This window comes from Halyomorpha halys, unplaced genomic scaffold (genome assembly GCF_000696795.3).
Source record: "Halyomorpha halys isolate HHAL.00 unplaced genomic scaffold, Hhal_1.1 Scaffold481.1, whole genome shotgun sequence".
In the NCBI taxonomy this organism is placed as follows: Eukaryota; Metazoa; Arthropoda; class Insecta; order Hemiptera; family Pentatomidae; genus Halyomorpha; species Halyomorpha halys.
In genome coordinates this window covers 460,769-479,042 of record NW_027113262.1, presented here as the reverse complement: position 1 = coordinate 479,042, position 18,274 = coordinate 460,769, and the positions used below count along the sequence as shown (strand labels likewise).

Below are 18,274 nucleotides of genomic sequence, written 5' to 3'. Positions count from 1 at the left end.
TTAGGTATGGCAGAAATAATTTTTCAAAATAAATATTAACTTATATATCCCTTGATTTTTTTATTTGAATAATTATCGAAGGTAAAAGAGAACAATCAATTTAAAATGATTGGTTATTTTCGGATAAAGAATGATACTGTTATCTTCGTTCGACTCGTGAAATAATAGATAATTGCATACGAAATCCGTTATTTATAATCTTAGATAAAATTTTGATCCCTTTCTTCTGAAGTATCTAATGGGTTTTTTTAAAAAAAGAAGCTTCCTTAGCTCTTGTAGTTGCCGATTTTCTTTTTGGAGGTATTGTGAATTGTTTTCAATAATTATAACAAAACTAAAATCAGAATTGTGGCGATAAATAAGATAATTGTTATTACGATTGAACTCAGACATGCAATAAGGAACCAACCACTATTTTATGATATTGTGTTTTATAAACTGTTCCTATATTTTTTGTTTCATGAATTTTCATTTTCCAAAAAAAAACCAAGGCAGACCATTCTTATTGATGACTTTCAATATTGACGGACGCCTTGAGTTTTTGTCGAAAAATGAAAATTCTTTTTAAAAAATCATCGATAAGGTTAAAAAACACAATTTCACAAAAATGTCGGTTGGTTTCCTATTGCATATCTGAGTTAAATTACGCCGTACGTTAAATTCACATTCAAAGAAAATTCAATTGAAACTCCTCTTTTATTCAAACAATGACAAACGAAAAAATAAAATAATAGTAATCTCTGCATATACGTCGTTTTCCATGGCTTCAAGAAACATTAATACCGAATTTGAAGAAAATTGAACTAATGCGTTGATGTAATCACTTAACTAACACATAAACGGAAAGAGAAAATATAAGTTAAAACACGATTTTGTTTATGAATGAGGAGAAGATGGTTGGGGGTGCGGTCAATGAAAAACACAAATAACTACGATTAACTTATTTTAATGTGCCAACGTTTCGGCTAGAGTTTCTAGCCTTCTTCAGGGCTGTTCGCTGGAAGATCGAACGCCTAACGCCTTGTTTATGCTTGATCTATTAATTCCAAAACGGGAGTGGGATAGCTTAGTGGGCATAGTACTGGATGTTACCGCACTAGGTTGGGGTCGAGCCCAACTGAGACAGAAAATTGATTTTCTTTTTATCAACTATCGATCAACAAATAAAATAGATGAAAAAAAAACTATGGATCAATTCTGAGGTTGGCAGAACCTTCTGGCATATTCTCAGCCTATATAAAGTGGGTACGTAATCCTTCAATGAATTAGAGAGTTATACTTGGGCAATTTTAAATTTTTACAAAACAGGAAAAAATATATATATATATTTTTTTTTTCTGACTATCCAAATTTTAAAAATCTTTCTATTACATAATAAATAAAAATGATATAAAATTGGTGAATGAGCACAATCTTCCTTATTTAAATATATTAGTTTATTACACAGACAAAATCGTTTCGTGGTTATCCCCCATCTTCAGGTTGCTATAAAACAAATCTAACATATGCTTACAACATTAACCCTATTTCATATTATTCATTAAACTATTCATAAAGTATTTACCTGATTAACTTTTTTATACAATATATAATTAACTCCTTATTTGTCACCTCATGCTAATATTAAACATATTAGTGTCAATAATTAAAACTTTTTATAATAATCAACTATTACACATTTTTAAATCAAGGAGAATAATTACCTTCCTGAAGGTTATCTTTAACTATGATAACAAGTAGATAGAAACTATAACAATAATCTCCTACCTCTATTACCTACTGTATATAAATTTTAATAAAATGTTTTCAATCTTATGCCTACTATGCTTTGATTTAAAGAATTATAGTCAAGTTCCTTCGAAACAACTAGTTTCCATCTTCTCCACATACAGCCATTGTCTACTTCCCGAATTTTGATCTTGGTGTTTGCAAGGTTTTGGATTGTAGGGTGTTGTGGCATAATCATACTGTAGTACACTGGGTATGCATTTGTCACTGCATTTAACAAAATAATTTATTATTCTTTAGTTATTATTACATTATAGATCAGGATATATAGAATATATCATTGTGGGAACAGAGTGAATTAAGGCTATGCTTTGACCTGTGGACAGTGCCATACACAGGTCTACATTTTTTCTTTCTTTATTGATTTGATTTGATTTCTTACATTTACCTTTTTATTTTATCTCTTCTTATGTAAGGTCACCTTCAATATAAGGTGTCTCCAAACTGTTTTTATTAGCGGTCGTGGTTCGGCTAAGTTTCCTCTCTTCCCCCTGGGAAAAATGGGTTATTGTCTCTCATCATTAAATGTGGGAATGCGCTCTCTGACAAGGTATGAACTAGGAGGAAGTGGAGAGGTACTACTCCTGCTTATATTTCCAGTTCCTGGAGAGACACTGAATTCCAGCCTGCTTTTCTGTCGTTGTGAAAGTTCTGGTTTCAGGCTGGATACGCATACCTCAGGATACCAAAAATTACTCCTTTGTAAATTATCATTGTTGCTGTGTACCTGATGCCTCAGAATGCTCCTCCAACAGGACTTGGTACGTTTAGGACTTGAGAGAAGTGTAACATTCACTTACCTGAATGTGGAATATATAGTAAGAGAAAGAAAGCTATATAAAATATCGAATTCGACGGAAATATACGTTTTGAGGCGCCTTGATTCCAATTAGCCAAAATGATCTGTGTGTGTGAACAGTCCAGCTATAAAACGATAAGTTCTACGGTACTGAAATTATATATTTAAGGTGGGTATATGCCTGGAATGTGACAGCTATCTTTTTCGCTAAAATCGACCAACCGGAAGTGTCTCATTATTAAATGGATTTTTTAACATTTTTTTCGATTTTCTCTGGTTCTCTTTAAATGGTCTTTAATGCCAGATGAGTCTTATTTTCATTGAAATTGTCTAATCGGGCTCAAATACAGAATTTCGAAGAGTACCTTTAGTTTGTTTTATTCCGAAAAAATAACCAGTTCTCATTGTCAGCAATAATAAATGATCGGTAATTACAAAATATTAAACAATGTTATGTATAAATAAAGGAGAAAAAAAGTAAAATGGTCATCCGAACAGGAAACCCGAGTCCACCCGAACTTTCCCGATTGCATTGCAGCTTCATTTCTTTTGTTGAACTATCGTATTCTTTACGGCAACAAAATTTATGTTCGTTATTCCCACCTCGAGATATCTTAAATTATGAATATTTATAGCTACATAAAAATAAAAATTTTCAGCTTCACTGTTCATTACATTTTTTTAAAATTAATTGTCCTTGTTTTTTTTTTTTTTAATTTGCTACTTAGTTAATTATTTTCTTTTTCTTTCTTTTTTTCATATCTGTTATCTATAATCCTCATCATATTTTTTACTTTTAGTGTCTCCTTCTCGGAAAATATTTGAAAATTAGGTTGCTTAAAAGTGCATTTTGAGTCACTTTTATTGTGTATTTACCTGTTAAAACCTTTCAGCTGACACCTAAACATCTGAAATGATTATTAATAAAATAGTTCTAACAATAAATCATCACAAAAATATGTGTTGCTCAACCCTCACGCGGCCACCAATGGTCTGCGAACTACCGGTATAGATCCACATATCGATATTAGTATCGATTCCAATAACGATATAAGTATATATTCCATTATTGATATTAGGATAGATTCCAATACCAATATTTTGGTTAGTATAAAATATCGGGGCCCGGTATATCCAAATATGGATATTTTTGTCGACATTTCGAACTACTATTTTGATGTGTTTGAAAACTGTAGCTACGATACATCTTCGATATAGTTTTTCGATATTTACATCCCTGATGCATATATTGTTAAAGATTTAGTTGACCTTATGAGGAAATAATGTTTGGGATTGCAACCAGAGGATAAAGGACATTAATAAGTGAAACTTAATTTGGTTGTGTGCCAACCTTTTGGTCTAAGTTGTAGGCCATTGTCAGTGCTATTACTGTTCCTAGGAGATAGTCAAAACGTTTTTGGTGGGTAAGAAAGATCTCTACACAATAAAAATAAGTTTTACATATCAACCAGTGTTCTATCTTCTCTAACCACATCATTTTTTTTTTCATTTTTTGACTTCTTAAGTATATACATATATCTGTACTTTCAAAATATATAAAAAATACCTACATTAGTTATATGGTAACTGTTTGCTTGTTAGTGCTAGTAAATTCTGAAACTAACATTTTCCTTAAATACATTAAGTATTTATTTTGTATTTTCATTGTTTCTTTTACATGTAGATAGATATATATTACAACTAAATTATTTTATTCTATTTTAGGTGCGAATGGATATCTTCTATTGGCTCGATACATATCATTTCCTATCATCAATAAGAAACTTATCAAACTTAGTAGGAAGTAAGTGTATTAAGTATTAATAATCTAATTATATTAAAGATAATTTTAAGTTTAATGGCATATTTTCATTTGTATCTTATCTTGATTACTAGTAGTTCACGTCTTATTTTGGCCTTTTTCTCAGCCTTCTTAAGCTAATGTTGAAAAAAAACTTGAATAGTACGCCCAAAATTCCAGTGGTTAACTATCATAATTTTCTCTAGAATTTTATTCTTTTCTACATAAATTTTTTTTATAAAATTTCTACATAAATGTTCTTTTCTTGTCTCTGTATCCTAATATAAATTTTTTCTTAGTTTAAGTTTGTTCATGTTGTTTACTTTAGTATATGGTAAACAATTTTTTTTTTTGCTTTTTTCTTATTTGATGTTTCATAGTGTTATCAAGCTTTTTTTTAAATCCTTTACTCATAAGACAATGTAAGACAATAAATTATATTTATTAACAGTCAAATCAATATTTTTAATTTAGCTCATCTTTTTGGAACTTGATTTTTAGTGATATTTCTTAAATGACTTAACATCAATATATTTTGGCCCTAATGGAACAGTAAATGTTTTATGAAGTTCAGGTTAACTAGAAAAATAAATACTAATCAGTGAAATATGGTTCTTAAGTTATTTGTTGTCGATCATAAGAAGCAATCTCACAGAAAATGCACAAATTGTTTTGTGAAAAAATGGGTTTGGTCAATGAGCGATGAAATGTACGTGGCAGTGATTGACGAAGTAAATAATAATGGGGAGAAAAAGATGATCGGTAAGGATGTTAAAAAAAAATTGACCATCGAAAACCGGTATATAAAAAGAAACGATATTCCGGCTACAATTATTTAGAAATTTAAGATTTTGTCCCCCACTCTCGAAAGTTGTTGTAGTTAGTTTCCTGATGACCGATTAGATAAAAAAAACTTTCCTGTATTAAACATCGTTATCTTTTTTGTTCATTCAACACAATATCGATAAGTATTTCGAGTATTGGGCGTTAGATTTACATATACACTATCGATTGTTAATTTTAACTAAAACTCCTTGAGATAGTGTTCATATTGAAACATTACAATTCTCACAAACTGTTATCATTTTATTTTGCAAAATTAATAGCAATTTGGGAAGCACCATTGCGTTTTTTTAACTGATTATTTTGTTTCGCATATATTATTATAATTTATTCTGTGAAATTCAACCTTATAATAGTAGACACTAAGATATATATATATTATTAAATGTATTTATTAATAGAAAAAATATATCTATTCAACAACTAAGGGCACATAGACAATGGCAAAAATATCCGACCGTCAAAGCCTGTTTTCAATTTTAACTAACAACATAAATAACAAATCTTTCTTATAGCTTTAAAAAAAACTCAACAAGTTAGTGATTTAAAACAAAAATATAGTATTTAAGTTAAAAGAAACAAAACAATAATATCAAACTTATAACAAACTGTGGTATGACATTGATCGCTCACTTGTTAACCAACCGAACTCTTTCCAGTGTAGCCTCTCATACATAGTTGCTAAGAGCTCTCCAATTAGAGCGATTTAATAAACTGAATAATTGTTCTGGAGAGCAGGTCCAATGTCCAAAATATTTTATTTTTATTTCTCTATACTTGTGACAGGTATAACAGTATATATATATATATAAACAGTATATATGATACTGTATCCCTGTATGAAACATCCTTACTTAAATCTGAAACTTTAAAATATGAACAATACTTTAGTGACTTCAATTCGAACAAAACTCTTCCCTTATTCTTAGTTTTGTTCGAATTGAAGTCACTAAAGTATTGTTCATATTTTAAAGTTTCAGATTTAAGTAAGGATGTTTCATACAGAGATACAGTATCATATTGCTTTATAAATTGAAGAAAAAAATAATCATGAATAAGTTTATTAGCCAATCCACCTACATTGAATGAATTTTTATTTAATTCAGTATTTGTGTTCTACTTACTAGCTTTACTTGTGTTGGGGCGAGGGGTGTTTCGTTAGTGAAAAACCGACCTCTTCCCCGGAGTAAAATATTCGTTGGTTCGGGTTGAATAACACGGAGGACCTGAAATAAATATCAGACACAAAAAAGATAATAAAATAATGAAGAAAATGAAATAATAATAAAAAAAAAAAAAATACAAAAAAAAAAAAAAGAACTGTGTTTTTAGAAAAAATAAATAATGAAGTGTGAAGTAAAAAAAAAATATTTTGATATATATGTACAAACGAAAATAAAAAAATATTTCTCTTTTTATAAAAATAATAAGTTAATTAACTTGAGTTAAGCAAAAAAGAAAAAAAAAATATGAAGCTTGATGGAAGAAGAAAAAGAAAAATAGTCACTCACAGATGGTCAGGGGGGGGGGAGTCACATATCGATAATAATAATAAGAATGTAGACTGCAGGCGAGTTGGTGAAACAGCGCCAGGTAACCTGGCAACCCCAACAATTGTTGACTGCACAGTGGTGATTGTCGGCGAGTCGGTGAATTGTTTCCAAAAACAAACCAGTTCCAACTAGGCTCAACAAAACAATAGCGGCGGAGCGCCCGTTCAGTGAATCCGCGTCTCACACTGTGCCAATGCCTCCTAAAATCGCTCCAGTGCTTCCTAAATATTCACTGCCATCTGCCTCATCCGCGGTTATGCTGGCACTGGCCCAACTGCCTTCGGTATTGTTCTGCACATGTTACACCTCCGAAATTTATTTATACACAGTAAACCTCCTTATATCCCTTATTTTTATGTAAATTAATATTACTTATAGTTAAAAAAAAATAAATAAATGAATAACATAAACATAAAACTAACGAAATTGAAAATCACTTGGAAAGTAAATAGAAAAATTAACCTAAAAAGAAACGAAAATTTTGGGCTTTAACAACTTGCATTGACCTGACAAACGGATGTATTTCATATATTATTATTATGTTTGAGTATTTATTGAGGTTCTAGCTAAACCAGTGTCTTTATTATTTTTCTCTTTGTATTTGAGTTGTTTCTTCTGATTTTATTGCTTTGGCCAATAATTTCTTAATTTTTTCTTTTGATTTTCTTCTCCAAATATTAGATCTTTTTTTTTCTTTCCAAATAAATTTCTGTTCATGAACTCCTTAAGGAGTTATTCTGAACGGAAATTTACATTTTTGATCTTACTTCCTTACTTAATGCATCTTATAAAAATTAAAAACTTACTTTTAACCTGCCTATGTGAGTACGAAAGATCCCTTTCAATAGAAATAGACACTAAGATATATTACCGTGCTGACCTCTAACAATGCTAAAGTAGCATGGCTAACTGTGAAATTAAGGGATTATAAGATACAATTCATTTACGGGCTTACCCGTCTTAAAGGTTTATTTTTGGGAGGAATTCCAATGGTAAGTTTGATTTTTCCAGTTAAACGTTTTCATTAAAACGAGTTTGATCTGATCCCGAAAATTTTAATATTCTTTTCATTGTTTATAAATAAAATTATCCACAAGTATAATAATTTCTCACATTTTGCAGCCATATATCACTCACTATACACTTTCGTATTATCTCGCTTCACAATGAACGTCTGATAATCCTCCGAGCGACTGAAAAAAAATGTGACCTTATGACCTTGTATATGGCCATTATAGTGCTGACATTACATATTATTTCTCTAGAAGTAATTTTACTCTTTCCGGAGTATTTACTCGTTGCATGAGTTAAATTATGATTGAGGTTTTTCTTTTATACAATCTGGATGTCTCGGTCCCGTCTTGAGTTGGGTTACTCTATATAATTTCTTAATCATCTATATTAACATAAATTCTCTTCAGTTTCTCTGTTTTATAGTTACCAATAATGTTCAATGTTATAATTATAATTAAAGGTCTAAATAAATTTTGTCGGCCCACTTTGGAAACAAAATTTCATCCTCACAGAATGTTACAACTATTTTCGACCAAAAATACATTACTTTCTACTGTTTATCTTTTTCAATATTCAGATTAGTATAAAAAGTGAGTCGATATCAGTTGAAATGTTTGAACATTTCAAACATCCGATTTCCTTTGTCAGCTTGACGTTCGCGCTGTAGACAAACTTGAAAAGACCAATTCGTTTCGAAACGCAGTTTTTTTGAGTTTCAATAAATTTAAAAGGTTCTTAAACAGCTTTAATAGATTCGGTTTCTTTTATGTTCTGAATAAAAAAAAAATAAAATAAAAAATGACATGTAATTTCGACTAATTTTGAAGTTATTAAAATTTTGATTTAGCTGTTTATGCATGATCGAGCACTATTGGGTGTACCATTTATCCTGTATAAATTTACATTTGCGATAATTATGTCCTGGGATTATTACATCATGCCGTCTTCTCAACAAACTGCTGATGTCGGGACCGCCGGTTAAAAAGTAGTTCACTACTGCCGATCTCCGAATTTCTCATTTTTCTTGTTTTACTGCAATCCTTCTGTTCCACTTATTCATTCGAAGTAAGTACATTTATGTTTCCATTTTTTTTTCTTATAGTTATTTTCTTTTCAAATATTTTTGGTTGCTTAATATATATAATTTGCTATAGTATTAATTCTGTACTTTAGTATTAATATATAAAATATATAGTTAGTTGGAGTTAAAATATATAAAGACCCGCGACCGAATTTACTTTTAATAAATTCTCTCACACATGCTTCAATGAATTATCGTCCAGAATTCTTGCTGACCGCTCTAGGTTACGGATGCCTGATGTGTTTAGATAATCAGAAACACATGCGGTATGATCTTGCATCAGCAATGATTTAGCTCCAATCATAGGCATCTAAGGTACTAGATGGTCTTGTAAAATCATATCCACAAACCTTGAAGCACTCAAGGCTCCTGAGTAGCTCAAAAGAAATGCCATCTCAGAACATGAAGTGCTCCCACAATCATTCTCCTGAAGCCCAAAGTTTCTGATATGAAGCACTTTTTACGATCTTCTAAACCGTTAAGAGTTATACTCGTATTGTCTGTGTATATGACATTTATCCATTCCTTCTCAATCCAAGATTTTTTTTTTTAAGCAGATCTTTATCTTGTCTACTGCGTTCTGCAGAAAGAAGGAGCCCTTCCGCAGGCATTCTTGCTTTAAGGGTTGTATTTCTCAGTCTTCTTCCAATGTGTGATTCTAAGACTGATATCCTCCGATTACAGGCAACCAAGTTTCTAATGTCATCTTGTTGAATTTCGTACCCTAATGGCTTGTATTTTGACGACTTTTTTATTTCTTCTTCTTGACGACTTCTTATTTTCGACAGGACAGGACGTCCTGATTTTGGTCTTCTTGGGTAACCCTGTCTCCCTGTGCCTTTTTATGGCCCTTGTTTATTGTAAACAGTAAATATACTTACTGAATCATAGTGGGTTCAATGACGCAATGTTACATGAGTGATACGCAGAATTGAGTGTAAATTTGATACACTGGACAAACAAAAGATAAGTACAGACTGAACCAATTGATGCTTTGCATTCCAAAAACAGCCAAGTCCATTATAAAATTTTTTTATTGATTTATTTAAAATGTACTAGATTATTACGCGGTAATATATTTCTTTTTTCCAAATAGTAAAATCTTACCTAACTTATAGAAAATATTCAAAAGATCTTTCTGATTCAACACCATTCTTCTATAGCATTTCTATAACTATAGGTAAAGATAAATAAATTTATTTAGTCTAGCTTACAACTTTTGCAGAATGAATATTGTTGCAGCGGGTTTCATATATTATGGAGTTAAATGTTGTATTCAATTATAAGGACTTGATAAATTTTTTTAAGGTTATGTTTGATATTAAAAAAATACTTTTGTGCACACATCTTCTCTTTGTGTCTTCCATCTTTCTTGATCTTTTCTCATAAGTTCTTCTGCTTCTCTCCTCGGATTAGAGCCTAAAATACTGTAACATTACAAGAATCTTCCTGAATGTTTCTAACTACTCCAAACGTTACCTAGCCTCTGTATACAGATATATCTGTAGAAAGTTGAGTTTACTCTTGAAACTGTCAAGCACGTACATCTAAATTACTTATTGTTGAAGTAAATGAAACGACGGTACCATTCGTGAGAATGTCCCAGCTGTGGTGAGCAAAATTGTAGAATTAGGAGCTCCCTTTGTTGAAGAGATTCTCTTTAACAATATTTTAACGGCCTCCAGGTTACTCAGTGTCTATTTTCATTGATTTTTTGGTAAGCAAGTCCCGCTTAACTTTTCATATATAATTCCTTAGGCCTTTCCACTTCACAATACTTTTTAGTAAATCCTGGGTCTTATTGTCGCTCTGTAAAACATCCAAGAGTTATGGAATAAAGCGTCAGGTGATGACTACAGCAAGTCATCAATCCTATACCTGTCAAAAGGCTACTGCTAGCTTTCCTTTTAAGCTCTGCTATATAAAGTGTAAATAAACTGATAAAGAGGTATTGGGCATTTTGGCTTGATTGAAGTTGATAGCCAAAGAAAGTAAGGGGTCCTGAAGACGCCCTACTTCCGTTTCTTGGTAAATAAAATCTGTCTGTCTTTACACCTTGCCTGACATTGATTGCGACTTACATTTATTTTATGTATTTATGAACTTTCCTGTAATGTGGTTCGCTCCAACGTCGGCAAAAACCTGAGCGTAGTTTGGAGCGTCCTTAAGTCTAAAGAGCTCATCCATAACTAAAAAGATATTAATATTTGCCAAAACTGTTAGTAGTCCAGTCTAACTACATAAGAAAAAGAAGTCGTGTGTGCAAAAGGTTATGTAACGTTGATTTTTTATATGGTATGGTGACCTATATTAATATTAAGAAACTAAATTTTTACCTTCGAAAAAAGCGTGCTCCTACAAAATTTGACCTAAAAACGGTCATATTTTTGCAATTTTTTCAGTCCTTAATAAATAACTCCAAAGCTATAACACGTTACAAAAAATCTTACCCCATTCATTTTTTAAAGCCGTTAAAATGTCTCACAATGTAGGACTAAAAATCATCTCTTTATGACCTTATGTTCTAATATACATTTCTTAACAAATTGCCTCTTCTCTTAAACACAAAAAGTTTTAAATTTTTGTAATTTTCTTTTATTTTGTAAAATATCTTCTTAGCTATTCTAATCTTTTTGTGAGAACAGACATATAGAATGAATTTGAAGCAAATTTAGTTAGCTTTCATTTTATTCTATTGAATGGAATGTTAGGGATAAATAGTTCTTTTAAAAATAGCAGATGGCATAAAACACTGATAATGGATATTGGATATGTATCGTAGGATAGATACGATAAAAAATAATTTTTAAACATTTAATTTTAAAGTTCTAATTTTTAAATATAATTCTTCGTTCCTCTCTAAAAAAAAGTATTTATCTCACTTAGCAACGTCTTTCGTTCCGAAATGTTTCGAAATCGTGGTGTATAGCATGAGACAGTAGTTGTCTCTGAAATACAATATTTTTTATACCTATCAATATACAATAAATATATTGTTCTTGTTTTTGGAACTAATTGAATAAACATACTTACTTGTCTTTGTACATATAGTCATAATTTCGTTAATTGGCGAGTTAAAAAAAATATATATTTGGCAGATGTAGTTAGGTTTGATAAAATACTTGTTCTAGGCGAAGCAAAGATTTTTCGCCCCTCCTGTAAATACATTTACAGCAAATTTTCTAAAACATTTTGTCTTCCTATGGTGGGAAACTTCCATTTTTATTTTCCAAAATTACAAAAATTGCAACAACTTCAACGCGCCACCACTAATCTACACGAAAAAAGGCAGTTATTTCACCCCAATTTTTTATTACTTTATTGAAAACTATGTATCATTACTATTCAAAACTGAGGAGTCTGCCAAGTATATGTAGGGGGAAGAAAAAATTGCAGCTGTTTCAAAACCTTAAAAAAACATTCATTTTTCATTCGGAGCTCTATATCTTAATAAACTACCAACAACATTAGAAAATCTAAAAGAATATTATTTAAAGAAGAGTAAATTTTCTGAAATATTAGCCCTAATAGAGCTATTTACGTCCAATAGCTCTCGAGATATAGCCTTTTAAAAAGCAAAACTTCATGAAAATGTACTGATATATCAGTAGTTAGTTAATTTATTTTGAGAAATTTATATCTCAGGAACTATGTGACGTACAGATGTCTATTAGCATTCAAATTAAAGCTAGTTTAATCTACTAGAAAGTAGTTTATGAACTTTACCTTCTTAGGAATAGTAGTATTCATGATATTTGCTAAAATAAATTGATTTATAGTTGTGCTTTCTGAACATTTTTTTTTTGGAAACCTTTGTTTGTGCAGCTGTTTGTCTTCCATCTGTTTGTCTGTAGTTAAATTTACTCTAGTATAGTTTATTATGTTGTTGTTTGTAGTGTTGGTCTTTTTTGTGGTATTTGTTTTTATGATGTTTGACAATGTTAACTTCTAGTTTTTTGTATTCTATTTTTTTTTTTTGAATTTTTGTTTTTTTAGACCCTTTATCTGTAGATCTTTCAGCCGCCCCTGTGTCTGCCGACACTTTAACTAACTATAAATTAGTTTATGACACTTATCTTCGTAGGGGTAGTAGTTGTTATGATATTCACATATGCATATAAATTTGGCAAATGAAAATTTGTCTGAACAACTTTAAATTAATTTATTTTATTATAGTTCATGAAAACTATTACTCCTACGAAAATAAACGTCATAAACTACTTTATAGCCCATTAAACTAGCTTTAATTTGAGTGCTAATAGACAACTGTGCGTGAAATGGTTTTTGAGTTATTGATTTTTCAAAATAAATTCTTCAACTACTGATCTTTCAGTACGTTTCATACATTTTTATGGAATGTTGCTTTTTAAAAAGCTATATCTCGAGAACTATTAAACGTAAATGTGTCTATTGGCTTACATTTTTTTTATTTTATTTATTTATTGATATTTACAACTGTATTTAAAAATACAACCAGTAAATTTGATCATAATGACATAATGATATGTTACAGGATGTAGAGAAACTACCCAGTAGTAGAACTCTAAAAACAGTTTACAATATAAGGTCACGAGGCCATCTTCTTTTCAGGCGCCTCGGAGGATTGCCAGGAATGGAAGAGGAAGCAAGGTTAGAAACGAGTGGGTTTGGGTGGAAATTTTTAATTTAAAATTTAAATGTGGGCTTAAATTTTAGCAAATTTACTCTACTTTAAATGATGCTCTCTTAGATTTTCGGTTATTGTTGGTAGTTTTAAAGATATAGAGCTACGTACAAAACATTAATTATTTTTTACATTTTGAAACAGACGCCATTTTTTATTCCCCCCTACCTATACTTGACAGACTCATCAATTTTGACTAGTAATTTTACCTAGTTTTCAATTAGGTAATAAAAAATTGGGGTGAAGTAACTTCCTTTTTTCTCCTCTTGAGCTTTTGTACTATTACTACTACCTAACTACACGAAGTAGCACAAACGGTACCTATGTTAACAAATCAAAGTCGGAGATAAAAAATAAAACGCCTGAGAAGTTTTTGTTTATAGGAAATTACATTTTCTTCTATATAATGGTATAAGTTCTAAAAGCTATCGATATAGATTTCATAAGCAGATATTCACCTTTCTAACAGTCTTTATGTGTAATGTTAGATATTAATATTAAATATTAAAGTTAGATTTGAATAAAACATTAGTTATGCCTTTTTTTCTTTTTTTTTTTTTTTTGGTAAGGTTGAATTTTGATTAACTCGTAAGGATTTATGAATGTTTAGGTAAAATGTAATATTACATTACATCTGAAAAATCGTTTTTAAGGTTTTTAAGAACGATAAAAACATCCAACTTTACTGGATACGTCTTTTGTTTTTTTTGTAATTTTCTATATATTTAATCTAATTCAATGCAACCGGCAATATTTTTTTTTTTATTTTATCCAAGAAAAAATTAGGAAATCGCTTAGCTCGCGCTTCCTATCCAAAAACTTAGAAGTTAGAATTTATAAAACTATTATCCTGCCCACTCTTGCTTATGGATGCGAAACGTGGCCTCTTAGACAAAGGGAAGAACAGTACCTTAAGGTTTTTGAAAATATAATCTTACATAAAAGATTCGGACCAAAAACGGATGAATTAATAGGAGAATTTAGAAGGCTACACAGCGCCGAACTAAGGGAACTGCTCCCGGTAAATATAATACAGGTTACAACATTGCGGTATATAAGATAAGCGTGTAAGGTTGTAGGGCTTAGTAACGAGCGGATCCCTAAAATGTTAATGAACACTGAACGCCTGATGGATAGACCGAAACGTAGATGGGAGTACTTATTAGATTTTGGTTGGGAGGGTCACTGGAAAGATCTATGTAGAGTAGGTGGTATCGGTATCGAACCCTTGGGCTTGCTAAGCCTTAATTATTATTATAATTACTCAAAAAAAACATTTCGATTGGTTCATTATGACCTTCGTAATGATCAAATTCTTACAGAGCCATAGCAAAAAAAAAAAACATTAATATAAAAAGTTGAAATTATATTAAATATTTTTTTTATTGGCTTGTAGGACGTATTTGCTGGAAACCATGGACATGTCTAATATTTTTCGAGCTAGTATCATCAAAAAATCTTTCATTGAATTTTTTGATCTCTAGTCCGCAGCCTCTCCTTCTTAATTAAGATTACGTTATTTGCGTCTGAGATATCTCGTATACGTTTTACCCTGAGATTGTTAGTCTCCTTGGTTTTATCTTTTATGGTTGGAAATTTAGGTTGTGAAGTTTGATCTGATTAAAACGTTATAATTATTTCATTTTTGAGAATAACATGAATGGATGAAAATTTATTTTATTAATTACTCAATTGCAATTTGGCTTTTATATAATTTTCCTTGTTCATAGATTTTAAATTCACCCTATTCAAAAGCGACGAAATCTGAAAATAAATTTATTTCTGAAGGGCATGTTCTACCACAACACCGATTTTAATGTATCAGTTTTTTAGGAAATTAGCAAAGTCACTGATTGGTGCTGTTGATTAGAAAAGAAAATCAGTTTTTACGTTTGAAGTTTTTATATAACCTATTGATAAATTATTATTTTACTAATTTCATACACTTAACTGTGAAACCCTGTGTGGTACGACCATATACCCAAAAAGTATGGAAGTGTTTTATACTTATCGCAAAAGAGAAAAATTGGTAACTTTTAGCTAGCTTATTTATTCATACGCGGCTAGTTTTTAAAAAATAAAATACATTCTTATGTATTTGTGTGCGTCATAAATGCTGTGTTAATGTTCATTGTCATTCATTTGCTTCGCTATCATCGTTTGCTCACTTTAATTTTAGTTGCTGAGAGGATTATGTGAATTCATATATTGTAAATATGTCACAACGAAATATAATTATTCTATCACAACTTTTAAGTTACTGTTTAAAATTTATTCAGTGATAAAATTTAATGGTTGTCATGGTTCATTAATTTTAATTACTTCGAGCTCCCTATAAGGGATTTTAGCAAACTATGGCCTTTTTCCGTCCAATTAAGTAATAGAATAAAAACGTAATTGAAAGTTTTTTTTTATTTTTCATTTTCAATAATTAATTAGATTTAGCAAAGAATTATTTTAAAACATGGCATATTTGTGACAGTTTATATAAGTTTTTCCCTCAGCTATTTTTATTCGATTATTACTGACGCTTCGTCAGCAACATTGACTGGTGCTCTGTTGAGCCTGTGGTTATCTGTTAAATTATAATATAAACTACTTTAGTGGTGTTTATTTCCTTATTTTATCTCTACGTTCTTTTTTTTTTTTCAAGTATAAAAAAACTTTCTTTCTTTTTTTTTTTTTTTTTATCAAATCTTTGCATTTATTTATGTTATAGAATATAATAATCGTATATTATTATTCTCAGCGTCAATCAACGTCAAGCGTATTACACGATTATGGCTATACTTATACACACGAGGATATTAATGTGTGAATATAATAAAAAATGTTTGACTGCAATTATACAATCTTAAGGAAAAAGGTACAGTGCAAGTGGAACTGAGAACAATATTAAATACACTGTTTTTGTATGTAAATGCAGATTCGTAATATATATATATATGAGATATAGATTTTTCAAAATAAATTCACTAACTACTGATCTTTCAGTACATCTCTTTTTTTTTTTATCGCCTTATGGAGTAGGTGGTAAGCATCTAACATTCTCAGATGGCTAATAGATTTGCAATTCATTCATTAGCATGAATGAAATTAGATTCTTTACGATTAAATGACTTATGTTCCCACATATTTCTCTTCTCTTGACCTTGAACGGGAATTTTGAAAAATAAATTTGAATATCTTATCGCAAAAAAACACAAAGCTGTCTTACTATGATATTCTGAAACTAGACAACACCTGTTCAAACATGGGCATAACTCTGGGTGGTGATGCAGATATACATTTTTTTACCATTAATTGTTTTAACATGATGCCGGGAAAGAAAATACAACGCTGTATTTTAGTTGTATAAGTTTAACGATTTTTAACTGAAGGCCTTACCTTTAGTACTGATGGCGATTTTGATTAGTTTTGATGATAATTCACTCTGAAAAAAAATTCACTACTAAGCTCTAAAAATTCTCATATCTTCACAAACTGGTTAGCTCGAACATAGCTCATCACTTCATTCCACTTATGTTTGAACTTGATATAAACGAATTCTGATAGCTCTTTACACTATTTGCAGCCACAGTGGCTGTTACGAATAAATGGTGCATTCAATATATGCAGACAAAAAACTTCTATTCGTCCTACTAGTTTAGTTCATTTTGCCGATGGAGTGATGGTGTGAGTGACGATGCCAGGACCATGACGAGAGTGAGGAACTGGATGGCGGCTGCACAAGATCGTAATGATTGGTGGAGGCTGATGCAGGAGGCCAGGACTCGACATCGAATTGTGGAGCGGAGTTAATAATAATAATAAATAATAAACCAATGTGTTATGATTTATGAATTTATTTAATCAGTTGAGATTTATGTATAATCAAATAATATATATATATATAATTTCAAATTATGAAGATGGTCTGGGATTCCCGACGTTTCGCACCACTTTGTAATGCTTAATTATTATATGAATAATAAATATTAATTTATATTTGTTTAATATTCCTGCAATGATGATATCCTCTCGCGTCATCTATCTTTGATGTCTTAAAATTTTATCTTAAGTACAGACAAATTTCGACGCACTTGAACAGATCATATCTTGTTTATTTTATTCTGTTTGTTGACATTTTAGATGATTTTTTCTTTAAATTATTAAATTCAGGTACTGTAATTGTTCATAGTCTTTTTCGTGTAGTTTTTATAAAAATTGCATATTGTACAATGGCTTTTATTATTAACATACGAAAAGTCATAAATGAGGTATAAGTGAATACAAAATCAGTTTATTAATTATTCATTGAGCCTCTAAGGTTTAATAATTGAAGTTATTTATGCATCATATTAATATTATTCTATTTTATTTTAATAATTAAATGTTTAGAATGTTATCGGATGATCTATTTTATGGCTGAAACCGAAAAAAAAAAAGAAAGAGTTATTTTGTACGAGTACCACGACGTGGGAATACTAATAATTTTAAATGTCTGTTGTGCAATGATACTGTTACGTATACGGCGAAAAATAGTTTCTTAAATGCTCGTCAATCCTTTAACTGAGTGAAAAAAATGAATACTCCTCCATTCATTTAACAAACTTTACTCATGTATTCTTGTAAATATTATCTGTTGTAGATCTAAACTTTCCGGGTTCCTTGCGATACGATATTGCGGGAGTCCCGTAACTAACTCCGGGCTCAAAATCTCAAGGGGCTCCCGATTGTCTTAGTACAAGAA

The 18,274-nt window shown here is 30.5% G+C and overlaps 1 protein-coding gene across 7 annotated transcripts in view; it reads left to right on the top strand.

The window, feature by feature from the left end:
* The window catches only part of eas (ethanolamine kinase 1), a 62,226-nt gene that overhangs the window by 5,588 nt on the left and 38,364 nt on the right, over window positions 1-18,274 (top strand). For 6 of the 7 annotated variants that reach the window (XM_067050843.1, XM_067050842.1, XM_014424863.3 and 3 more), the window contains one exon: window positions 4,313-4,391. Coding sequence is in view for 1 of the 7 variants with exons in the window: in XM_067050840.1 (XP_066906941.1) it covers window positions 13,492-13,508 (17 nt within the window). In the remaining 6 variants the exon portion in view is untranslated. Of the gene's footprint in view, window positions 1-4,312; window positions 4,392-13,476; window positions 13,509-18,274 lie in introns of those variants that run through there. The other variant, XM_067050840.1, reaches the window with a different exon arrangement.